The sequence below is a fragment of the Sphaeramia orbicularis genome, chromosome 10, assembly GCF_902148855.1.
Source record: "Sphaeramia orbicularis chromosome 10, fSphaOr1.1, whole genome shotgun sequence".
In the NCBI taxonomy this organism is placed as follows: Eukaryota; Metazoa; Chordata; class Actinopteri; order Kurtiformes; family Apogonidae; genus Sphaeramia; species Sphaeramia orbicularis.
Window position 1 is genome coordinate 26,291,739 of NC_043966.1, and position 27,393 is coordinate 26,319,131.

A 27,393-nucleotide genomic window follows, 5' to 3' on the forward strand; every position below is an offset into this window, starting at 1 on the left:
AAGCTCTTACATCAATAGCTATCATTGTACTGACAAAAACAGTGCTTTTAGGCATTCTGTGTTTTCTTTTTGGTCTGTTTTCGTCACATGATACACACAGGAGTTAGTACTTGATTGCATAACCATTGTTTTTGATGACTTTTAATGGTCTAATAATTTTTTTTTTCCATGACTGTATATTTACTACCGAAATGCCACTACAGAGATTAAGTTAAAGTCATTGATTATAATTAAAGGACTCAAGTTAAAGTATATGAACAATATATCAAACAGAATCAACATTAATCATATATATAATGTCAAGAGAACAATTTAAGTATAAATCTGATCTAAGTGTAAAGCTACAAGACATAAAAAAAAAATCTTGTATTTGTCACTGTATATATGTTAGGAGATCATTTTAAAACTGGATAAATTGTAATATAAAGGAATTGCATGTGATTGCTGATAGCTGATGGCTTGTTGGAATGTCCCTGAACCATTACTGAACTTTGACTGAATTTAGTTATTTATTCATTTTTAATCTTAACCTCCAGTTAACTTAATATGTCCTTGTATTTTTTTTTCTCCAGACTCCACTTACAGTGATTTCATGCAATAATCATTAAATAATTTTTGGTAATTTATTAATTTATGTTTAACAGCTTCTTATGATTTGCATAGTCATGATTAATTTGGGAAAATTACTATGTTTTAAAACATAAAGGTGTGAGGTGGTTTCATTTAAGAAAATGAAAAGTGATACAAAAACTGTGAAGTTTTCTTATGTTGTTTCCCTCACCAGTAGGGAGGAAACAGTGGTGAAATGAATGGTTTAAGCTTTGAATACTTGTTATCACAGAAAAGACAAGCAAGACCAAACGTATTTCATAAATACTGGACATTTAGTGCCTTTGGAGTGTTCTAATCAGTCTGATGGCCAACTGAACCAGCCAATTTCTTTTTTTAAACTGTTAGGTTTCATTATGTTTCTTAGCATTTGTAAGGAAGGCCATGAGACTTAATTAAAGGCTGGATTTAAGGTTAGAAACATGTGCACCAGACCTTTAAGGAAGTTTGGAAACCTTGATTATTATTTCACCAAAGTGTGTTTGGGGTGATTTTCGTTTTGACGTGACAAGATTCCGCATTAAATAAGTTTGTGAGTTATGGACAGTTCACATATAACTGTCGATTTTCTAAATGAATAAATAAAACTGTAATAAAACCGACATTGATTTTCCTGGCCACGTTATTTCCGTGTAATTGTTGCCATTAGAAGAATACTGTGTAGTTAGATTTCCATGTTTAATGACTTCAACAAAGCCTTTGAGGCTTCATTAGTTTGCACAGTGGAGAGTGTGAACTAGACTGTCTACGAAATAAAGTTTAGGCAAACAGCACTCGTGTCCTCAGGTGATCTGGTCTGTCAAAGCTGGAAAAAATAATAAATATCTAAATTCATGTATAAATATATAAATACATTCTTCAAAATCTTAAACTTCTTATTTATAGATAAGACATTAATCATAAAATGCTCAAGATTCATGGTTATGGTTTCAGTTATAAAAGAGTTTCTTTTAATGATTTTATTCATGAGCAAAGTATTATTCAATGCCTTCATGTTTCAGTGATGTATCCTGGCCTCTTATTTTTTCCTCCCTACCGTTATAAATCAGTGCAGTGCTGGGGGATTATATGGATGCCAGCTCTCTATTCTTCTTGCAAGAATGAGACAAGAATAAGTTGACTCTAGTGTTTGATAGGCATGTCTTTTAGAATTCACTTCAGATCAACAAAGCACAATTATGTCTTTGGTGGACACAACAAAGTTTGCGCAAATGAAAAATAAAACTCCCAAAGAGCCAATGGCTGCAGTGATACTGATGCGAATGATTGGCGATATCTGCAAATGCAGTGGATTCAAAGTCATATTTTAGTAACAATCATCATAATCATTGACAAGCTGCAGTTGTAGATATCCTAACGGCTGTGATGCCAGTTCTCTAGTTTCACCATTTTTAGACAAACAAGCAACACTTCTACTGTATTGCTAATCAGGCAACATTTCTAATTCATGTTAATGTGTCAAGCCTTCCTTCCTTCCTTGATGTCATCACCACTTTGTTTTGCGAAGTGAAGAGTGTACATTTTAAACATCACGAATAGACACTAGCACATCAGATAAATTAGCTGCAAACACATGAAGCCTTGTCAAGGATATCCAGTTATATATGCTATGAGAGGTGTCTCAATGTGCCTCATTATTTTTCCTCGAGCCTTTTCTTTTTATTCAGTACGCTGTAGCTTGTGCACCATTGCCAAAAGACAGTTAATACAACAGTGAGTGTCATCTCCCAATTTCACACCAATTGTAAAGGACACATTTTTTATGTTTTATTCTATTACACAGATTCATGTTCTCTGAAATGCACTGTATTACTTCAGACAGAGAGGAAAAACAAGAAAAAAAAATACAAATGAAATAATAAGAGGAAATTGCAGTTTGGAAATGATTACAAGCGTGTAAGCTCTCTAGGCAAGAACATGCTGCATTGCTCAGGATATTTTCTCACCCTCTGCCTTTGCATATTTCACACTGGCGTAGTCTTTGGAGATGTAAGTCATACTGAGAGAATTTGACTCTGCATGCTAAAAAGGCATAAATACAGGAGCAGAAAAAAAACATAACCAGCAGATGACCTTATTACGCTTGGTGTGTACCATGCAGTAGCAATATTGCCTTTATTTGTCATTATTACCACCCGCCATTACCAAGAGTGGGAGGAATATCAATTTGACAAAGAGAGCCTCTGACTAAATGTTAAGGACCCCCCGTCATGTGAGACACATCCCTACTGCTCTGAGTGGGCAGATATAGCTGTGTTTTACTACTTATGGATATTCAATGGAAGAGCGCAGAGCGGGTCTTGCTGTAATAAGGCATTTACCAATGCAGAGCAGCACTGTGCACTGTGAGAACATATGTTAATGTACTTGGCTGTGGCCAGAGAAACAGCAAGAGGTTTGGAAAAAGCACATGGGACTGGCCTCCTGGAGCACACATTTGCCTTCTACAAAGATATTAATATGACTGGTGCTCAGTGGTAGAAGAAGAGGAAAAATTACCCTGGCAGTGAGGAGAAGTTTGTTTTGGTAATGGTGATGGACCCCAGTTGGGTGAAGCAGACTGGGGAAGAGATGCAGCTCTGTACTTGGATGCTTTTGAATCACATCAATGGCACACTTTAAAACGACTGTACTGCCAGAAAAACTGACATCAACATATTTGAGGAAGATATGGAGCACATAGGGATACGGATGTGATGCTTTTCTAGCTGCATTATCAATGTTTTACCAGGACTGTGCTGCTGTGTCTGCATGAAGGCGAGCAGTTTCCAAAAATCTGACACAAGTTATTGCACTTAAATATACAATTAATCAAGATTTTAGCAGCAAAGTGGTGTAGCATGGCTTTAATAGATAAACTGAATCTGTACGGGGGAAAAACAGCCTCCTTTTTAGTCCCAATAAAGAATATATTGCATCCACTTGCACCCGTATTTGTGGCTGCAAGCGACTCTATTTTAAGGATCCGTTCACAAATGTGTTAATGATATGCCGGAGCAAACACTCCCATAAAGTTTTGCACCTGAGAGCAATTTGCCCTTGTTTTGCCTCAGAGTTCCTAGTGTTTCAGGTGTTTTTTTTGAATTTCATCCACAAATTAGTCCATAATGAAAAGAAATGGCAAAAACACTCAAATTGTGTGCCAATATAATAATGATGGTTTGGAGCAGGAAAAAGCCGATAACCAATTAATTGGCCAGTATTATCCTGCCCCCACACTCTGACATTTCTGATAGTGAAAAAGCACAATGCCCTCTGAAATCGACCACTTTCACTTTGTTAAAAACACAACGGTTTTAAGTCTAAATAAATCGCTTAACATCAAACTCAAAGCAATTAATGAATAAATGTGGGAATAAACATAAAATAATAAGAAACATTTAAGTGCCTAAACATCATCTATAACATCAACGGATGCCTTCAATTTCTGAATAATTGTATTTCTGACTAAAGATTTTGCATTTAATATCATAAAATGTTAATTCAGTATCATTAAAACCTCACAAATGTGAAGACTTAGAGAAATAGAGTGATGAAGACAGAGACAGTGAGTAAGAGATGTTAAGTGGTTTGCAGTTAACATCAGCTTCCTTTGAATGTTTTAATTGCGTTTATTACCCCGTCCGCCAAAGGGGAGGCAAAGGCTACTGATTTTGGGATTGGTTTGTTTCTTTGTTTCTTTGTTAACACTCTAGCAGCAAAAATATTGGTTGAATTCATACCAAATTGGGTTTATAGATTGCCAGTGACCCAGAATAGACATGGTTACGTTTTTGGAAAAGTAGGTCAAAGTTCAAATGTTTTTATGAATTTTTACGATCTTTCTTTCTCCCATTTACTTATAATGGGCAAAATTTGAAATGTCTATAAAAACATCAATTTTGTTCCAATTTACTTCAAACTTGGCACATATATAGAGGCAATTGATATGCTGACATCAGCATGCACATAGACATGATGACATCAGCTGGATCGATGCCAAAACAAGCTACAATACATGTGGGGGCGGGGTTTGTGTGCCTGGAACCACTGTTTATTTGTTTGTTTGTTTGTTTGTTTGTTAACACTCTAGCAGCAAAACTATTGGTTGAATTCATACCAAATTTGGTTTATAGATTACCAGTGACCCAGAATAGATCTGATTACATTTTGCAAACAGTAGGTCAAAGTTCAGATTTTTTATGAATTTTTAAATTATTTTTTCCTCTCCCATTTACTTTTAATGGATGAAATTTCAAATCTCTGTAGCAGCAAAAGTATTGGTTGAATTTATACCAAACTGAGTTTATAGATTACCAGTGACCCGGAATAGATCTGATTACATTTTGGGAACAGTGGGTCAAAGTTCAAATTTTTTTTATGAATTTTTGAAATCTTTTTTCGTCTCCCATTTACTTATAAAAGGCAAAATTTCAAATGTCTATGAAAACATAAATTTTGTTTCAGTTTACTTCACACTTGCCACATATATAGAGGCAATTGATATGCTGACATCAGCACACACGTAGACATGATGACATCAGCTGGATTGATGACAAAACAAGCTGCAATATGTGCGAGGGGCGGGGTTTCTTGTGTCTGGCACTACATGTTCGAGCTGCTTTTCTGTGACTTTGAATTCACTCATTTGCATAGTTATTGGCCATTTTTGTACCAAATGTATGAATATTTCCAAATTTACATGCATATAAATGACACAGGCCCAACACTGATACTACTTTGTTATGAATACAGTTTGAAGTTTGCAGGTTTGTTGTGAATTACACGTTGTATTTGGTGGTTTTGCAAACCTTTTGTGGATCTGGATCTTTAATACAAATAACATTATGCCAGTCAGTATGTTAGTAATGCAAATGTGCATTTCTTTTGGACTGAATACTCCAGTATACATTACAGGCTATATATTGTATTTTTAGTTTCTCTAAACTGAGATAATCCCAGTTATGTACCATGGATTTTATCTATTTTTAACTCCAGGAAGCTCCTTCCTGACCTATAGAAAATACTGTGCATTTTTCACAGACTCCTCATGTTTAGAAAACATTCTGCATCTTAAGTGTAAAATCAGTGTATGGATTTCCAGTAGCTCTCTTTTACTTTAATATCAATCCTTAACCTCCACAATTCAGCCATGTGCACGTATTGTATATAATGAGTTCATGGAGACAAGCATTTGCAAGTAAGTAATCGTGTTGCTTGGCTTTCACATTCATATGGATTACCTGAGAAAATATTCATGAACTTGGCACTGGTCTCACCGGAGATGGTAGAAGAAGTAGTGTCTCTTCCTGAATATTGAGTGTGTTGACTGTTAATATTTTATCGGTAGCAGCGGTGGTCAAAGAAGTTCTTGTGTTCTGGGTGCACTGAATGTTATTGTAATTAAGCTGCAACTTCTGTTTTTCTTCCTGTGTATGCAATTTCCTTCCATAGCTTGCACTCTTAAAAAACATGCATTGGCCTATTTGGATGCTGTAATTTACATTTTCTTACAATCAAAAGGTAAGCATGTGACCTTGTCAGATGTTGAGGGCTTTGTAAACTGCAACATTTGGAGTTGTTTGGATGAGAGTAAAAAGAAGTGGTTCAGGAAGGCATCCTGCCAACATATTTGTAATATTAAAAACTAACTGGCAATTATAAGATTATTAATTTCAAAATGTTTTCACAGTGAATTAAAAATGACAGAGTAATGCATGACAGATACCAAATAAAATGAACTGTGTTGGTTAATCATGTGCGGTCATTCATATTCTCTATTGTTTACTTATAAGCTTTGGTCTGAACAATAGTTATCTGATTTCTCCTGCTTCTACTGATGGTTTTGCCAAATGGAATTTGCAGAATTTTTCTGACTGATTTTCGCATCAAATGTTCAGATATTCATTCATGATCTGAACCCGCTTTATCCTTACTAGGGTCACTGGAGTGTATCCCAGCTACTTATGGGCAAAGGCGGGGTACACCCTGGACATGTCACCAGTTCATCGCAGGCTGACATATAGAGACAAACAATCACTCTCACATTCACACCTATAGGCAATTTGGATTAACCAATTAACCTATCAGTGCAAGTCTTTGGATGGTGGGAGGGAGCTGGAGTACCTGGAGAGAACCCACGCAGATGCTGGGAGAACATGCAAACTCCACACAATGGGTTCAATTCCAACACCTTTGGAACCTTCCCAAGACCTTCTTGCTGTGAGGCACAAGTACTATCCACTGCACCACCGTGTTGCTCATGTTCAGATATTTTCAGTGTAAATATCTCTACTTATGCATTTGGTATTTAAAGTAAAATAAATAAAGCTATTATTTTTGATTACATTATGTGCACTCAGAGTAGTTACAAATGCAATCTTTTTCAAGTAAGATAAGACAACAGAAAGAGAAGGTCATTATGAAAGAAGGTCATTATTCTTAGAGACATTAATAAAGTATTATCGCTTTGTGTTTTGGGGTTCTCATTGAAATTTCTAACAAGGCCACGGTCGTTTGGATTGTTAATATTTCACAGGCTTCTTTGTGAAATCTTTATGCCTGTGGTAATATTTCAAGAAAGCATTTCTAAAACCAGATGAAATTGGCTGAATTACAATTACAGCTGTCCATTTGGCTAACAACTGCATGTTAAAACCAGCCCTCCATTTTCAGGAGATCATTACTATAAATTCTGAAAGAGTCATTAATTAGTATTATCATAGCATGTCTTGTTTGTGTCAGTGAATGACACTGATTCTGGCTCTTTACTTCAAAAACTGATACATTATAATCTATGGACAAAGCCTCTGCCATTCTCAGTGAATAAGGATGTCAGATGTTTTAGCGACATCAAACAATTGAACAAACTGTATTATCAGGACACGTAGATAAACTGACGCTCCGACACCTGAGGGGACCCTTCAGTCTGTTTTCCACAGTTTTCGCTCTTCCACAGTATGGTTACTGGTCACTTCTTGTTCCTCCTTCTTAATACAGATCACTTCTGCATTCCAGTGAGTCAAGCCGTATGACTCACAATGCAGGCAGACAACACAGAGACGGGGTTGAGAGCATCGCGTACTGTTCAGCTGAACCTGTACGGTCCGAGCATGTGTCACCACCAGCAGCAATTGTTCATCTACAAGTCACGCTGTATAAGCCTCAGTCGGCACATGCTCATTAAATTGACCAACTGTCAAGAGGCTGACTATTTGTCTAACAAATGCCTCTTGTTGATGTAACACTAGGCTCATCAAAATTCAGTTCAAATGAAGAGAATCAGACGTCTCACCTTGTACCAACATCACAAGGTGTATTTAATGGGTTAAGTTAATGGGTTTGGTCATTTTTATACTGCACTATATTTTAATACTGCACTGCACAATTGCATCTATAAATAATATATTCCTAAGATAAGGCACACCTATTAAAGGTGTTTATTTTGTAAATATATAGCAGTGTTCCTCTAACTGTGAGGCAGGCCCCTCAGGGGGGCATGAAGGCTTGCCGGGGGGCCATGGGATCTCTCCTGGGTGTTTTTAAAGGTTAGAACATGTAGCAGGTAGAGCTAATGTTTTAGTGTTGGAGCACCCTGGACTCATTTTAGGGATATACAACAAACAAATCTACTGCTATTGTGATCTGTCACTGGTTTGGAGAATGGACAAGTGTTTTACTGGAAAAGAACAATGTGCAATGTTTCTGTTTTTGCACAGTTTGCACTTTAATGTTCTGAGATGTGCAATGGAAACAGGCTCATTTCAGACACTGGTATTGTTAAAATGTTCACCTTTGTTACTGAAATTTGTTTGTTTAAAAAAAAAAAAAGTTACTTTATTGTCATAGTTGTAAGATAATTGCGCATTTCCTATTTTCATTTGGAAAAATATTGTCTCAGGGAGCAGTCTGGTTGAGTTTATTAGTACTGTTCAAGGAAAAATCTAAGTTTTTTTAATTTCCACAACAAATTATTCAAGAAAAAGCCAAAAGTATTTTTACAATATTAATGTTTGTTGTTTTTTTTTTTCAATAGAAGTTACAATTGCACCACTGTTACAATGTTGTTGGAGTTGAGGGGGACCTGGAGATTTTTCATCCTCCAAAGTGGAGACTGACAGAAAAAGATTAAGAACCATTGATATATAGGATATTAATGTGATAATAAACACTAAACATAACCATATGACTCACATAACATAAAAAATACACAAAAATATCAACAAATATGGATTTTATATGTGAAAACAGTTCGACTTGCTGCTTCCTGTTTGAAAATATTCCACTCATTTTATGATGTAAAGTCATTCTTATAGAATTTTTTTTTAGTGCAAATCTGTCATAAAATCTGTCTTAAAAAAAATCTGTTTCCTCCTCTTATCAAAGGTGTCTAGTCCATCTGTCCTTTAGTCAGATTCTGTCAAATGTCATTTATTTTCCAACAGGTCAAACTAAAGCTCCGTTTGAAAATGCTGGAGTCACAGGAAAACGGGGCTTTTGCCTCGTAAAATCACATCCTCAGTTGGTTAATGTGTTTGTCAGTTTGAATCCGAAATAATGTGTTAAAACTCCACAGTGATGCAACAACACAGGCTTCAGAAGTGTACCTTGTATCAGGGAAATTTGGTTGGTTCAAGAGAACTTCAATGCTTCAGTTCCCCGTGGGAAAACAATATATGACGGCAAGAGAAAGCAGTGAAAAATTCTAAATATAACATACATGTAAAAGGATATTGATACAAAAAACTCAAACTTCTTATGGTCCTGCAGAAGGGGCTGGCAAAGCAAAGGTTAACATGCAGATCAAAAAATACATTTAACCCATAAAGACCCACTGTTACTTAAGTTCCCAAGTGAATGTTTCACCCTATTTAACCTTTCTTAAGTGATTTATCATCATTTATTATAATATTATCCTGTGTTTTGCATTTTTCAGTGTAAATCAGGTATTTTTCCCAATATTAAATTAACTGATCATGTAGATGTTCTGGAAAATTTAGAGTAAATTCAAAGGTTATTCTTTTACGACAGAGAAAACTTAAGCAAAAGTGATTTTTTTCAGCAAGGATATCAATAATTGAATGTAAAAACAAGCATCTACAACTTCTGTCATTGATCCAACTCCATGGGTTTTACTGGTGAAGCAATGTTGTAGAAGATGACGGTGTTTCCACGTTCACTACAGAGCCTCTGAACGTCCAAATGGGTCATATCTGATGACCATGAAAAGATGACAAACTGTATTTACACCAGCTATTTACATGTATTAGTAGGATTAGTGGATCAACAGGTATTAAACAGTTAAGCTCAGTAGATGATGTTGGTCACCAGTGGCTGTTTGGATCTTTATGGGTTAAAATCACCTTTTGAAGACTTATATATTTTGAAAGTACATTACTTCTAGTATCCAGCACAAGTTTTATTTTTTAGAAAAATGTTTTAAAAATACTTAGATGGAATTATATTCAGCGTAAATTTATGATTGCATTGATTGTCTGTCAGTGCAATTCAAAGCATCACTTTGATCCTCTTCTACTAGACCAGTGGTTCTTAACCTTGTTGGAGGTACTGAACCCCACCAGTTTCATATGCGCATTCACCGAACCCTTCTTTATTAAAAAATAAAATATGATTTTTTTTTTAAATTCAAGACACAGGTATATGTTTTACTGGTGCACAAAATGAACCGTGCATTAACATCACTGTGTTCAAAGAACAAAACCAATACAACACAAACACATGACCTTTTTAATACTACCACACTGAAATGGTTTTAATTTTTACCCTTATGTGTTCCAATAATGAACTTATTGTATTTATGCTATTTATCATTTTTAACATTTTAACACACACCCATCACCTAATTTCCATCAGGCTACAATAATAATGAATATTTACTGCAAGTCAGTGTGACTGACGGCTTTAGCGTAATACGATTTCTCCATCCGTGACGGTGCATCGGTTGTCACATGATTCTAACTGACCAGTGCGGTGACCGAAAAATGTAAACAAACGCCACACATGGCTGCCTCCATGGTTTAAAGGAAGTAGCAAAAGTCATAACAACGATGTGGAAAATACTCAAATAATTAATTGTCAGATGAGTGGAAGAGATTATAAACACTTCCGGATGTGTTGTAGTGCTATAAGCAACAACAATACACCACGTATATTGGATGTCAATCAGAGAAAGAGTCTCCGAAGCTGTTTGTTTACATACACGGACCTAGCCCGACACACACACCCGACTAATGAGTCGAGTGTGTGTCTTGACCTCCGCCGAACCCCTGAGACTGACTCACCGAACCCCTAGGGTTCGATCGAACCCAGGTTAAGAACCACTGTACTAGACCCATATTTTACTTATGATAGGTTGTAAGGTCCATTTTAAAACCTTTTGCTACTCCTTTTACAGTGGTTACAGATATCTAATAAACTGAGATAAATATATGTTAAAATGAATTAAATTAGTTTATTAAGACCATCTTTTATGCTAATAAATACACTGAATAAACAACTGAAACATGTAATTATTCTCCCTTGTCCATCTGTTACTGAAACACCAAAACTCTTGCTATTTTATGCCCTTATATTTTGAAAAAATACAAAATATTCACCATTTTGCATAATAGACACCCTAGAGGATCAACAGTAAAGATTTTACAGTTTTATGAAAACTGGAATTGCACTTTAAGGCAGGTTTTATGAAGTGGTCAAAAACAGATGTTAATATTCTATCCATCTGTTACAGAGGGATTTTTACTATTTTTAAAGGGATCATATTTTGCTAAACCCACTTTTATTAGTCTTTGGTACATTTATTTGTGTATCTGGACCCTAATAGTTCAAAAAGTTGAATTTGAACCCTCCAGGTGCTGCAAAGCTATCTCTATATTCATTTGGGCACAAATAGAGTGGATTTCTACAACCTGTTTTAATTCCTGCTTAATTTGTTACGTCTATAACTAGTTACGTCACGACATTTGCACATATAAGGTTAAGACTTCCAGCGAGCATTTCTCCGAGTACGACATAATTGTTTGTCAGCAGCAGCGGTTGTAGTCCGTACTGAAAATATGTCCAAACTTTGAACCAATCACCTAAAATGTTCAGTTGTTGGTTGAACAGGACAAAGCAGCACAGTCAACAACCTGGAGGGCCTGAAGTGGCTCACTTGCATTTAAAGGTCCAGTGCTCAAAACGACCTTTCTGGTGTCATTACTCAGAAATAGGGTTGAAGATGAAGCTGTGGAGTTTAATTAATGAAGAATTCAGATCCAAGCAGAGCATTTACAGTTTATGTAGACCACAGGGAAATGTTTTAAAATGCGTAATTCCATGAAAAAAAAACAAGCAAAATATCACTTTTTTAAACTAAAAAAAAATTGGATTTTTTTTTTTCAATCACACATCTAAAAGTGCTCATTATTCCCTACAAAATGGGATATCATTTGTCTTTCTACCATAAAACTACTACTACTACTATGACTATAAAATTCCATTGGCCAGAAGGACATGTATAGAAAATCCTTCATTTCCTCCGCAATAACTATACTGAATAATCTAAAATGAACACTTTGTGGTTTTTAACTGCACCCCTCCTCCTTTTTAGGATGATTGCACCTGAATGCTGTTTTAATGTGTTTTGTTTAAATTAGGGCTGGGCAAGTTAACGCATTATTACCGCATTAACACATTCATTAAATAACGCCGACAATTTTTTTAAATCTCACGTTAATGCCGTTTTATTATAACTCATATTATTCTGCCTCTGCTTGTGTGCATGTAACGATTAGCTCGGCAGATAGACAACAGGTTTCCCAAGAAAAGCCGGATGCCGAAAACTTCTCTCCAAATCTTTTATTTGAGACTCACTGTAAAACTGCAACATACATACAAAATATGTCTCAGTTCTGTTCATTTCCTTAGTACATTTACATGGGATTATACATTTAAATATATGGGGAAAAGATCGCTAGCTCGATGCTAACTTGAATGGGAAAATCCATAGACACGCTAACGATTAGCATTTACAGATTAATTTAAGATTTACAATGTCTTTTAATACAGCAACAAAGGTTCACATCAGAGATATTTTTTACTATTCATTCTTACAACAACTGAACATAAAATACTCACAAACGTTTTTTGGGCCATACAAACATAGTGAAAGAAACGTGTCTGTTAGTTCTTTCTTATGTCCGAACTGGCTACGGGAATACCGCAATTACAAAACATACGTTAGTGCAACTTATTCCGACCACTAGAGGGCCCCCTTTGCTTGCTTTTAACAACTGAACATCACATATTATTTGGCTTATTAGTATTAGTACTTCTTAGTGGGCTTAAGACTCCTGTCAATCACTCATAACCGGAAATAAACTGGTGGGGACATAAACATGGAGAAAAGTACTGGTCTTTTACAAGGACATTTTCATTTTAAATGTCTTCAGATGGTGGGGTTGAGAAGGACACAGTTGTTTGGAAGCACTGCAATGTGGAATTTTTTTTTTTTTTCACCGGAGTACTTCCAGTCTGAAATATCATGCAAATATGATGCCCCCCCCCCCCCCCCCCCCCCTATAACTATGCGATTAATCATGATTAATCGCAGAAATCCATGCTATTAATTGCGATTTTAAAATTTTAATCGCTGCCCAGCACTAGTTTAAATGTTTGTTGCTGTATACAAGCCCGTCAAAGAAGAATTTCTGTCACTTATCTATCTATCTATCTATCTATCTATCTATCTATCTATCTATAGTTGTAAAAGGGCAAACAAAAGTGTAGTCAGGCTGTCTGTCCGTTACTGCTTTGCCAGTCCCAGAAGTGTCTTCTCTGTTTTACTGGTGTCCCTGAAGTACTCCTGCTGTACATCCACTCCTGGACATGCAGACACTGATCACTTCTTTCCGACTATGGAGCCATTTTCAGAATCCTGCAGTGAAAGTTACACCTCAAATATTAGCCATCGTATGTAATAACATTCTGTATTTTGGCGGTAATGAGGAAGCAAAAATACTCCTGTAGTTCAGTGAAGAAAGATGTGGAAGGTAACTGAAAGAAGAAAAATGCCTTTTGTCTAACCCTAACATTTGATCTAAGATATTTTTACTTTTATAAATATGGCTACAAAATGCTGCCGACCAGGTGTAACCTTTCATGTTGACAGTGTAGGGTTTTTTACAGGATGTTTCTAGCAAGATAATGTGTCATTGTCTCCAGATGGTTCCAGGAAATTACTTTACTCCAATGGTCTATGCAGTCCTCACATCACTAATAAATAAAACACTTCCTGGATTAGGTGAAAAGGGGGCGGGGGGGGGGGGGGGGGGGGGTTTGCAGCATTTCCACTACTGAAAATGTGCCAAAAGGTTGCTGTCAAGTCAGTATAGATCAAAAATTGTGATGGAACATCTACAGCGCCTTCATGTATCAGTCCTTCAGAAATTTAAGCTGGCCTATGTTCAAATAGGACTGTAAATAGTATAACCAAGGTGTACCTAATAAAACTGTCAATGAGTGTATTTACAGTACTGGTAAAGGACTACACTTCAGTCAGAGTCCTCCAGCTGAAATATTTCTCCCTTCCTTGGCTTCTTAGCATAGACACCATGACATCCTAAATTTGCATAGTAGTAAAGATCAATGTAGCTCTTAGAGGCCGGTGTGACGCTCATTCAAAACAGCTCCCCCTTTTTCCCTGGCGTAGTCTGGAGCATAAGGGGGTGAACAGGCTGACTGATATAAAAAAAAAAAAAGAAAGTCTGACTCTTCCTTAGCTCTAGTAAACCTCAAAGAGCATTTTGTCATGTATCTTCACTTGGTAAAGTACCTGCAACCCTCTTCACATCAGTACTGAATCAAGGTCTGTTTCGCACTATTTCATGCTGTTTGATGTCAGCAGATGTGAAGCAAAGTAATGGAAGGTTAAAAAAGCACACCATCTTAAAATTGGCATAGCATTTTTTTTTTTTTTTTTTTTTTTTTTTTGTCTTCATCTCTATTTTTTAGCACATGAGGGAATTTTTTTTGGAGGGGGGTAAGTGATGATTATTAAGTTAGATGTCACTGCATTATGAAGGATGTCCTTCAAGCCGTGCATGATTTCAAGGGACAGCTTGACAAAACTCACTTTGAATTTGGTTGAAAGCGTGTCTAATTGAATTTTGATACGTAATTAAATCAAGCAATAAATCAGTCCAGATCCCACTGCAACCGACAATTCAACACTCCTGAGCACCACAAGCTAATTATGATGAAGTTATTATCTCAGCCAAAGGGAGTACTCTAAATGGCTCCTTCTGCATCATGTAGAATCTTTTCAACTAGATTGTACTCAACCTTGAGGAAAGGGCATCTCTCATATTAAGGATCCAGAGTTCCTCATAAATGTCACTGGTCGGTTGGTAATGTATCCGTGTTGAAACATCGTCCCGCTTTAATGCAGGTGATTAGTTAAAGCAGTCATAGCTGTAATATTGTTTTGACTAAACATATTGATGTACTGAGCCAGAAATTATCTGATGTGTTGGAAGTCACCAATTACAGATGGTAGTAATTTCTGTCAATAATCCCTTGATGTGTAGGAAGTGGTGATATTGATTTAACATGGATTTAGAGCCTCATCCTCATCATCTGGTTCCCAGTCTCATACGGTTAATCAATTACATCCCCTGCGATTTAAGTACGCTTTAGATGCCATGCACTGCGCATGTAATCTCATGACATAAGGTATTAAATAAAGTCTAATTATAACTTTGCAGCTATGTGTCATATCATACTCCTTAATACCTTCCCTAAGACGACAAATTGGTGTGTCAGTAAAAAGAAGTGTTGCTTTTTCGAATAGTGTAAAACAAAATTAGAGGTTAGTTATGTATGGCACATGATGGTTGTAAATAAATATGCATAAATGAATAAAATGTGTTTTAATGTTCACTTTGCTTGAAGCTGAAACCTTTTACAAATACATAAAGAAGTGAAAAAAGCATAATTCTCCAACTCCCCAGACAACCATACCAGATCTAGCCGGTATGGTTTTTGTAAATGAATCCTCTGCAACAATTACTGGAGTAGTCTCCTTCTGCATAATTTGATGAGCAAAGAGAACATTGATGAACTTTTTTAATTATTACGCCGCTTGGGATTCTGACACGAGCGCCACAGAGGGGGTGGGGGGTGGGGTGTCCACCAGCACAGCTGCTAGAGAGCTTTTTTTTCCCCTGTCTCTCTTTTCCTCTTTCTGCTTCCCCTTTTTTAATTCACCCAATTTGTCGGTCCAAATGAAACAGCAAAAGGTTAGAGTGTGGAGTAATTAACAGCAGATAGCCTAATGAAATCAGGAGGGGCCAGTACACTGGGAGGATCAATACCTCACTAAGACTGAACCAAGAGGGGGATTGTCCAAGGGAAACACACATATACAGACCACTTAATAATAATAAGTTGATGAAAAGGCAACATGTTGTCCACTTGTAAATCAAAATTGGTTCGACCACACTGTGACATTATTGCTGTCTAGTAATTGTGCAAAGGGAAAGTTGCTACTAGTGCTCAGTCAAGTAGTCTACAGGATTTACACCACTCTGTGTGGTTTGCTGAGAGGTTTTCCCTTTATTGAATGTCAATAAGCACATCAATACGCTTTGGACAACTGAACACCAATGCAGAGGGAAATAGGGGTTCTATTTATCTAAGGCTACACTTAAGTATATTGAAGACTTTATTAGCCCCTTTTGATGAGGAGGTGTTTTGTTTGCAACAGTTTTATCACGCTGTCTAAGACATGCTGCGTTTGCCAGAAGTATAGGGGATGTAAACTTGAACTCTGCCCGCTGACTCTTAGCTGAGACATTCACTTCTCTTGTGTCTTAACGTAAGCAGATGGCACGCATGTCCCAGCTTTTATTTTATGAATATCCTGTATTAGCTGGGCATATGTCTGCATGTGCCTGTTTGTGGCATGGCCACCTGTAAGGCTGTCATTTTCTTTCTATTGACAAATTCAGGCACATCATCTTATCCATGGGGATAACCACTCGGTAGCAGGCCTTATGCTTTTCTCCCACCGTCTCTTAACAGCCTCTCTAAGTCGTACTGTGGCACTAGTCTGACATTTCTGGAATACTGAGTAGTCCTGACAAGTCCTGCTTGACCATTATTTTCACAGGCTGTATGCAGGGAGACTAGCTGAATTGAACAGCAGCAGCACATATAGTAAGCCCTACCAGTGAACCTTAAGTTCAAGTCACAACAAATGTGAAATAAGCAAGGGCATACGTTGGCAGCCCAGGAGACAGTGGGTAACAGGCATGCTTCCTGTCTCTTTGCCTCACTATCTGCTTCTCCCCACCTTCAAAGGTTTTTACACCACGAATAAACTGTTTCGTGGGTGGCTGTAGAGACAGACACAGTAGATCTCATTAGTGTTAAACAATTAAAAGTGAGGACCCCAGGGACGAGGCTGTTATGGAGCTTAAAGGTATCGCATACCGTTCCTCATCATACCATTGTTTTTAAACTTTGGTCATTAAATGTTATAATCATGGTTTTAATTTCACGTATGAATAATGTTTCCTTGAAAAGACAGTTGAACTCAACAGCTGAACTCAGCCAACTATCAATGAGACAGAGAAGATTAATTGTTATACGTTCACACAGACGCAGATAGAGCTTGACCTCAAACCTTTAACATCTTTTGACTGATAATATTGTTTTAAATATCAAGACTATGCTTTTCTCCTTGGTTACGAACTTGTTTTTTCTTCATTATAATGTCTGTCACTATATTTTTTTTTTTTGTGCTGCACAGCTGTGGTTTCTTTTGACAAAACAAGAGCACGGGGCTATAAATGTGAACAGTCCCCATTGCAAAAGGAGTTTATTATAAATGAAACGACACTCCATGTTTTTCAAGCCATTGCCTGTGACAGACACTTATCCACAGATGAGCTTCTGGGCAACATTACCTGTCTGCTATTCAGTGTGTTTTGCTTTTTATATCCTTGAGATCATAGTTTTAGAGTTTGCTGCACACTAGAAAGTATGCTTGGCCCACAAAATGAAAACTAATACATACATTTCATAACTACCAATAAATTGTGTTTTTTTCTTGACAACCCAGTAGCTTTGTCAAATATATTGAAAATTGACCTTTTGCAGTGTGATGGATTTTTGCTGAGAGGCATATACAGTGATAAATAAAGAGCTGTGTGGGGTGCTTCTGGGAATACATCTTCTTTAATTTAGATTCATTTTTATAGTCTAAATGTAAATGCATATGTACTGAGGGAGATTGATTTACTAGCCAGTCTACAAAAGCTGATGGAAAATTGTCTTTTTAATATCCCTGATATGCACACAGTGGACTCATTGTCTTTTTCTTGTGCACTGCAAGTTTGATTTTTACCCTATGTAATATTAGCTACCCTCCAGTCACCTACGCACAGCTGGAATACACTCTTACCTACCTTCTGTTCGATGCTGTTTGATTATTACCCAGTCCCTCTGCCTCTCTGCCAACATGCCATCCCAGTGCAAAGCTCCTTAGTGGAGAAGAGGGTTGTTGTACCATTTCAACTTGTCTCCAGTTCAGACTGGAACTTAGCGCCGGGGGACTCAAAGACTGTAGTCAGCATGTGCTTATGTCACAACAGCAAAAATTGTGTACGATTTGTGTATACGTTGAGAACATTCTTTAGATTTAGTGTATGTAGCCCACCATATGTTCTTAATGGTGCCCATATTCGCTATTGTACAACCGCTGTGTCTCAAAATTGGGATACATTTGGATACAGAGAGAGAGCACAATAAGGTCTGGTGTTTTTAATCAATTATTTATCCAATATTTTAATGATCAGAGTGCCTGGGGTGATCAAAGGGTTGGTTCAAGCTGCACTGCCTATGCTTGCTAAGACATCCTTCTGTACTTTGATGTGGTTCACCAACAAATGCAGTTATCTTACGCGTAACTCTCTCCCAGGCTTGCATGTGGGTGCTTTGAAACCGCTAGTTTGAGAGGCGAACATACAGAGAGAGAAGGTCACTGAACAATCCATACGAAGAAGAAAAAAAAAAAAAAAAAGAGAGAGAGAGAGATAGAGAGAAACATACACATTTTTGGACCTCAGGAATCAGATGTTCACCTACTATTTTGAATGTCGTCTAAATATAAGACGCCCACAGGTCACCTTTCCAGATCCCTCATGTACATTATCGTATACTTAATTGGTTGGTAAGGTCTCTAACTTGAAGTATGTGTCATGAGATGTTGAATAAAACATAACTTGGAGAAGAAACAACTGCATGATGGCAGCCTCAAGTAAAATCATGCTTTGAATGACCAGTCAGTGGATGCAAATGAGCAAGTCCTCAAAAAGATCTGACTGTTAGTCTACTTAAATATGCAAAAAATGAAAAAAAAAAAAAAAAAAAAAGTTACCATATTCTATTTTTAATTACATCCATACAGAAATATGAAGGGATAAGTATGGAAACGTTTTGCATTCCTTATTCAAATCAGGCAATGGGACGACCTTTTTATGAGTTCAGCTTCAGTGTCAGTTAATTAACTTAGCTGCTTGTCTGCTACAGATTTTTACACTTAATCAAGTGTAAGTATGTCTCTAGAATCAAATAGGACACCAAATAGGTTATGTCTTTATGTACTTTAACATCACATCATGTTGAGTGGAGACAGAGGTGAAAAATGTCAGGAAACAGTCGTCATACACCAACATAATTCAGCTGAAACAGTCTCAATGTCTCTCTTCACTGTCCTTTAGGTTATTTTCATACTAATTCACTAGAGATATTAGGCTCCTTCAATGGTTAGTTAAATACAGTGAGTCACAAAAAGAAATAAAAATGCAATTGCTCAGTTTTTTTTAAAGAAAACAGCAATGAAATTAAATTAGATGCATGATTTCGAAGCCATGTATCATAAATAGGTAATATTTAAAATGAAGCACCCAATATGTCTACTCCCTTTACTATGAATGTCTCTATTTCTTATTCTCCAGTCTTCTGTTATTTATATAAAAAAGTGTTACATTTATGTGACACACCATGTCATATGTAGTTAACTTTGCAGCATAGATTATTGCATGGAAGTTTTTTGGCACCTGTCTGCAAGAATTAGAAGTTTTCAGAAGAGCAGAACAATGAAGATTCTGACCAAAAAAATAATATAACAAGTGGTGCCAGGCACAACAAACCCTGCCCCTCACATGTATTGTATCTTATTTTGGCATCAACCCAGCTGATGTCATCATGTTTATGCAGGTGCTGATGTCTGATGATGATATGTGCCGAGTTTGAAGTAAATTGAAACAAAATTTATGTTTTTATAGACATTTGAAATGCTGCCCTTTATAAGGAAATGGGAGAAAAAAAAGGAGTTAAAAAAATTCATAAAATCATTGAACTTTGACCTACTTTTCCCAAAATGTAACTACATCTTTTCTGGGTTACTGGGAATCTATAAACCCAGTTTGGTATGAATTCAATCAATAGTTTTCGCCACTACAGACATGTGAAATTTCAACCATTATAAGTAAAAAAAATAAATAAATAAAAAAAATAAATAAAATAAAATTCATGAAAAAATTGAACTTTGACCAACTTTTCCCAAAATGTAATGAGATCTATTCTGGGTCACTTGGAATTTATAAACCCAGTTTGGTATGAATTCAACCAAAAGTTTTGCTGCTTCAGACATTTGAAATTTTTTGCTCATAATTTTTTTTGTCAAAATTCATAAAACATTTTAACTTTGACCTACTTTTCCCAAAATGTATTGATATCTATTCTGTTTCCCTGGTAATCTGTAAACCCAATGTGATATGAATTCAACCAATAGTTTTGCTGTTGGAGTAACAAACAAACAAAGAAACAAACTAAACCAAAAACAATACCCCTTGCCTTCCCTTCGGGGGGGCGGGGTAATAACTAAAAGATGCTCCCCTGCAGTATGACATTGTCTAGTGCTTAAAGTGAGTGAGAAAAATCACAAATTATACATATTCACAAACACTGTTCCCCGCCATCTGTTTATTCTAAAAGAATATTTCAGGACTTTGGAGGCGTCTTTGTCGCTGTCCACAGTGACGACCCATTTTGTTTTTGAGTTAAGGTGCGTTGCTCTATCGCTCAGTCAGTAACAGCATCCCTTGGCGAACAATTATGGCGGGATAATCTGTTGACATGAACTTGTTTCCTGTTCATTGTCATACCGTTCCACCCCAGCAGTCCTCTCTGCTGCTCCCCTGTCTAAGTGGTTCCTCACTGCCAGATTCCTTCTATTTTCTTTGCAAATCAAGTCATGTACTCAGATTATTATACACAGTACAAAGAAAACAAAATTGGTGATTAAAAATTAAATACTCTTATCTCTATGTGAGTTATCTCAGTCCCCAGAGAGAGGATGCTATTTTGCCGGCTTGCGGGTGTCTTTTGTTCCCAATTTAGAAGCTTGTCGCTGTTTATTGTTAATTTTTGATGCTCCATTTGATATTCTGTTCACTTTCCTGCATGACATGCAGAGAAAACATCTTTATCAAAGTGTCAGTTGTATGGCTTGTGTTGTCAGGGTGTCAGCTCTGGCCTATTCTTTACATTTCTGGGGAGAGGGTTTGTTCTGTGCAGTCCAGTTTGTTGGTGTGCCAAATTAGAACTGAAAAGTGCTGTACAAACTCTGTGTCTGAGTAAGGAATCAATATATATTCTAAATCTCAATTCCCACTTAAAAAAAAACCAAAAAAAAAAAAACAACTTTAAACCCTCAGATCTATGATATTGTCAATTGTGAACTCTGACTGACTTTAAAAAGAATAGAAAGTTCCCAGCGAAGTTTCCTTTCGCTGGCTCTAAAATATCCATTTCCACAGAAAACGCTTCTATACAGCGAGACAGTTATGTGAAATGACTGTTTTTCTGTCGTTGCAGGAGGCCTGTCAACTTGGCAAGATAACGTCTGTGAATGTAAGTCTTACACACCCTTTGTTGTTCTTTCCTCTTTCTTGTACGTAAGCGTTCATAGAAATGATTAGAGCATGATTGTGTACTGTCTGCTGGTCCGGTAATTGTATTATAAATCACTTCTTTTTCTAAATCAGCATGTCAGACCAGTCTTTGTCGGTTGCATTATAGAGACTGTGTCACTTTAATCTAAATTAAATGTCCTGTGGTTTGAGTGTTTCAAAAATCTGTATGAAGTATTGTATGATGTCAGAAATGCAATGTGTTGAGCTTAAACATGAATTATTTCAAAACCTTCTCAAGGTGCTCATCCAAGAATAATGACGGAATTGCAAATTAGCATTTTTTCCCTCTATTTATATTCACATTATTGTGTTAATATTACTAAACCATGGCAGACCTGGGGTTTTTTTTGTTTTTTTTTAGAATTTCATCTTTTTACATTGGAAATATATTTCTAATCATCACGCTGCATGTTTTTCATCCCTGTTCTATAAAGCAGGAGATAGCATTAAGATATCTGTAAACTTTCCCTTTTTTATTCATATCCTGGAGTTTTTTATGAGTCTCTAGTTAGATTGGTTTGTGTTTGCTTTAAATTTTCTCTATTATAGGATGTTTGAGAATCCATATTTAACTGGGCACGCTGCCATTTCACTGAATGACTTCTCAGTGAATCCAGTCATGTAGTGGTATCTGACCACTGAATCTTCAGTTTCTTTTCCACTGTTTCCACACTCTCTTTAGCTTGCAGTTCGTGTCTGCACACAGGAATATTCAGAGTTCACCAGGCTTTGGTCCATGAGAGCATGGCTGTCAAAGTTCTTCCTGCAGAGGAACAAGCTACTCAGACTTTTTTTATTTGAAATTCTGCACAACACTTTTTCTGTTTTCAGTCTAAAGAACATTCACTCTATTTTCTAAGGTTATTAAATGTTTCTATTAAATATATGCTCATAACATATTTTCCACTTATTTATATTTAAGCTGTTATGTTAGTACCATTGGATAGTGCTAACTGTTGTGTATAAAATGTTCGATAACATTTTGCACTGATGGATGTTATTATTGCTGTCACAGTTCATGCTTCACAGAGAAGATTGTTTGAGCCAATGACTCAACAACTGGTGAAATCATTTATTTGATTAACCCACTAATCTCTCAACCCACTTGATAGAATCACCTCCTGCTTGCATGTTCCTGCTAACTCACCATTTCACCCACAGTGGCAAATCACCTCACACATAATAGGCTGGCTAGAACAGCATGTGCAGACATGGGGAAAACATCACACAGAATATGTGGGACACTTATGTTTAGATTGTTATTTGAATAAATACATTGCTCATCTTTTTTTTCTCTGTACAAGACATGTGCAACATGTCAAAGCACCATCTCCTCTGAACAGATTTATGCAGGTCTAGGTGTGCCCGCAAGCTGATTCTTATCTGAAATGGCAGAGCCAATCTCCCCTGATTCACTCCTAAGTGGTCCCTGTTTATCACTCAAAGTGAGGTGGTTGTCAGCCAAGTCCCTCTCTGTGCAGCACTGACTTCTTTGCTATTTCCAGCGAGTGGCAGTTGGAAAAAAGTGTATATATAATGACAACACTCAAAATGCGGTAGCCTGCTAAAGGACAAGGTTACAGCCACTTGGCCTCACCTCCTCTATATCTAAAAATATAAGGGAGTTCTAATCCGTAACCCATAAATCCAGCCCCATCTGCGCATTGTCTGGGTGGTTACCAGAGGGAAGGTTTTGGATTGCCTGGCTTGTTATATGGTACAACTTGGCATGCATCTCTCTTGTTCATTTTTATCTCTGTGTACATACTTCTCAAGGCAGTGTTTTATCTGGCTGAATGGGCTTTGTTTGGTCTTGATATCTCTTACCGCAGCTTGTCTTTGCTTTATGGATTTCTGGCAGCTTCTTTAAATAAGTGATAATGCTTAGCAAAACACTCACCTTGACTCGTCACTGAATGTTTGTTTTTGTTTGCCATGTTTGCATTCCAACATTAATTTTTTAGTCACATTTTTCATTACCTCTGTGAGCAAAACTTTTATTTATTCAATACCAATTAATGGTATTTAATTGTAATTAATATTGTAGATCCAAACAACTTAGTATTGAGTGCAACGTGAAATCAAATTAGGCTTTTCTTAACATCTGGCACCAACTTGAATGGGCTTGAATAAACACCAGACTAAAAATAAAGACACTCCTATGCAAAATGATTATGTCTTAATTGTCATGGACAGCTGTTTGTTCTAATAGATTTTGGATGCCGTTGTTGGAGCAAGTTTCCAATAATTAGAGTCATGTGGAGAGGAAGCATGCTTTCTGTTGAGCTGCCAACCTTCCGTAAGTGGGCTCTTTCTTTTGCTGGAACCTGGACTTTGCTTTTTTTTTTTTTTTTTTTGCGGATTCTCCATTAATTTGAGAAACAGCTGCCAAAGCTGTTTCAGAACAAGGAGATATTTAGACTACTCAAAAGCGTGGGCAAACATGGCACACGGCGACTGGTATATGATTTTGCCAACAAGGTATTCATCTCTTCTCTGTCTTAGAAAATGAATAAAACCATGAGGAGTGAGAAGAAAAAAAAAAAAAAAAAAAAAGCTTCTCTACCGTGCAGAACTTTATATTCATTTGACAGCAGAACACATCACACTGCATGCATAAAGAAACAAGAATACATTTGCAGAGTCCTACATTGCATCTTTTTCACATTTCTTTATAACAACTTTTGTTTTTTCCTAATAGAGACAACAATAACACTTTTTTTTTTTGTCCGACAAAGAATTCAATGTGTTTTGGTTTGGTTTTTTTGTCTGAATGGCCCCCATCCCTCTATTTTTCTTCTTATTTCTCATCTGTCGTTTCCTTACCCAAACACACACATACACACACACACAGTGATTTGTGGCCTCAGGATCCAGATGAATCAAGTAAATAGAATATTAAGCTAACTGGTTAAACATCACAGTGTTGAAAACCACTCGTTTGTGCTTTCAGGGTGCTAATTGTGTAGATTTAGGTTAGTCAGCCCTCTCTGATAGTTTTTAAATGAAGCTTTTTGTTAACTTCATTTTTGGCAGTTCGTCCTTCATTAGTGCCAGACCTCATTTCACTCTATCGTCCTTCTCTATTTTCCTGGTGTTATTTAGCCTTATCAGACAACAATAAGAGCTTTATCTATGCACCATAGTGACCAAAATAAAAAAAAACATTCACTCAGAGACGTCTCTTCCTCCCGAGCTTAAAGGAGCATGTGCTAATGATGTTTTTAATTCAGGGCTTGCATATTGCTTTTGTTGCTATAGAGATGAAGAAACTCAAGATAGTCATGTGCGCTGCAGTTGGATATGAAAAAACACAAAAGAAGGAAAAAAAAAAACAACTTTTATCAGTTTGAATAATGGGCCGAATAAAATTCAACGCAATAACTGACGCTGAGGGCGTAATTATATTTTATGTGTTTTATGCCTCTATACAGTGTGATGTTACTCAGGAAATCATGTGAAGACAGAAATTCAACCTACAGTATTTACCACTGTGACAGTATTACCTGAAAGCACACTCCTCATTTTTCTCTTTGTCAAACGTCACGGAAAACACATAATTAAACAAAAACATAAAATCTGTGGAGTCGGATCATATGCGCTGTTGTTACTATGTGGTTTGTGTTCCTGCTAACATTGTTTTACCAGATACCACAATAGGCAGATATGCTTTCTTTTACCTCCAAAGAAAGGTCGCAACATGAACTTCTGTAAACCACTAGTGAAATCAAAGAGGCCTGCATCTTTCAGGAGAAAATGCCCAGACTCTTGTGATCCACAAGACACCAAATCAAAGTCTTAGCCTCCGCACACATTTCCAGCTCCTTTTTGCATCTAAATTGGGAGGAAAATCTAGGACATAGTTCAACCTGTTAATACAATTCTCGTTTATTATCAGGAAAGAAAGTCTCAATTATAAATCTCACAGTCAGTTTATTATCTGAAAAGTAATTTGCGGGACTCAACAGACTAGAAATCATTTTTGGGTTATGAGGTCACTGTTTCAATTAGTCCCTCTGGTGACAGGATGCGATTTTGGCATAATTCCGACTAAAAGCAGGTAAAGATGATAGTGACAGTGTCAGGGATACAAAATGCTTAATACAATTAAGCGAGTATTTTCCTTATAAATGCCATCTCACACTACTCACTCACCCCTAAATGAACATTGTTGTCACAACTCATGATGATAAGCCTTTTTTTGTCGCTGGTGGTGTGCCAAGACTCTCTCTAGGAGTACAAAACCTATAAATTATACTTCCCATAACATCAAGATTCATGCACCCCTGAGATTGAAGCAGTGGTTAAATTGGGTTTTGTAAGCAAAGGGAGGCCTTCTTTACATATTACAGTCAATGATCATTCTCCTTCAAAGCATTTTTATTTCTCACACGTCTCACGGCATCTTTTCACACATCAACTATACAGCAGATTTAATTCATGAGCTTCCGTACAGGCCTGAATCAGAGTTTCTCGTGCCTTTCTTTTCTCTCTCTTTAAGCCACATAATCTACTGACCTCCTCATGACCCACTTCCTCCAAACTATGTTGGTTTCCACAACTCTACTGGTGCACTCTAAAGACTGCTTGGTTAAAACTAACCCAATTTCAGTTCTTTCTGCATCTCTGTGCTGGGTCAAACCTATGGGTTGTTATAAACCAGTATACCAGGTTTAGGGTTTTACCCACTGTGTTGGGCGATGGGTTGTAGGGCATTAACAGAAAAGCCGGTTTGTCGACGCATTGACGTCTGTGCCACAAGTCGATGTTACTTTGTAGGAGTCGACTAGTCGTGTGTTATTTTCTCTCTCCCTTCCATCACCTGACAGCATGCAAGCCTTCATTCAGCGCAAAACAATACTCTCATCTTTTTACATGAAAACATGGAGCGCAAGGATCAGCAGACCTGGGTCAGGTTGGTGCGGGTCCAAAAAATGTCACTTTATTTGCTGGGCGGGTCAAATAATTCCACAAAAGCAGGTTGAAAAAAAAGAAGCCTGACACATGTATCACTAGCACAAGGTCAAGACTGAAGGAAGAAGAAGACAACTCAGAGGATGACTAAACTGACTGTCTTCTAGAAAAACTATGGTCTAAGTAATGTTCTGTGAACCGTACAAGCACGACCAATAGTGACTAATAATTTGGTTGTGTAATAATGTGTTTGGATTATTCCAAAGTGTCAATTTTATTGTTACTTAATTTTAATGATGACATTTTTGTAATACCGTGATTTCATGTATAGAACATGTTTGAACCACAAGCATGTCATTAATTCTTTGGATTATTATTCTGTTTATTTCATTAAGACAATGCACTCTTTCTCTAACATGCTGTGTGTCTTAACTTTTTCTCACTTTATGTTGTTCACTAACATTTAAAAGAAAATTCAAGCTTTTAACCTATGTTTTGTTTAGGTTAAAATGTATGAGAAGGACTGTTGATGCTTGTGTCTTACAGTTTTTTTATTCTGCTCTTAACTGTACATTGTTAATGTTCCAGTGAATGTTAGAACAAGTTGCTCATTGTTGAACAGCTGTGTGTTTGTGTTGTTCCTCTGCTGTCAATGTGATGACGTCATCATACACCTAGTCAACTCGACTTTGACTTCATTGACAAGTCGATCTGAAAAAATCTGAAGTCACAAATTCCCTAATGGGTTAGACTATATATAAAACAATGGATAAAAAATATACATAATATTACAAAAGTAGGAACCAGCCAGAGAGAACAAAGCCCCGATGAAGCAGCTAAAATTCTA

General features: G+C 36.8%; 1 protein-coding gene across 1 annotated transcript in view; it reads left to right on the forward strand.

Moving 5' to 3' along the window:
* The window catches only part of pcdh11 (protocadherin 11), a 156,606-nt gene that overhangs the window by 67,159 nt on the left and 62,054 nt on the right, over positions 1-27,393 (forward strand). Inside the window, exon 5 of the mRNA XM_030145097.1 lies at positions 21,535-21,570. Within this exon, the coding sequence (XP_030000957.1) occupies positions 21,535-21,570 (36 nt within the window). The remainder of the gene's footprint in view (positions 1-21,534; positions 21,571-27,393) is intronic.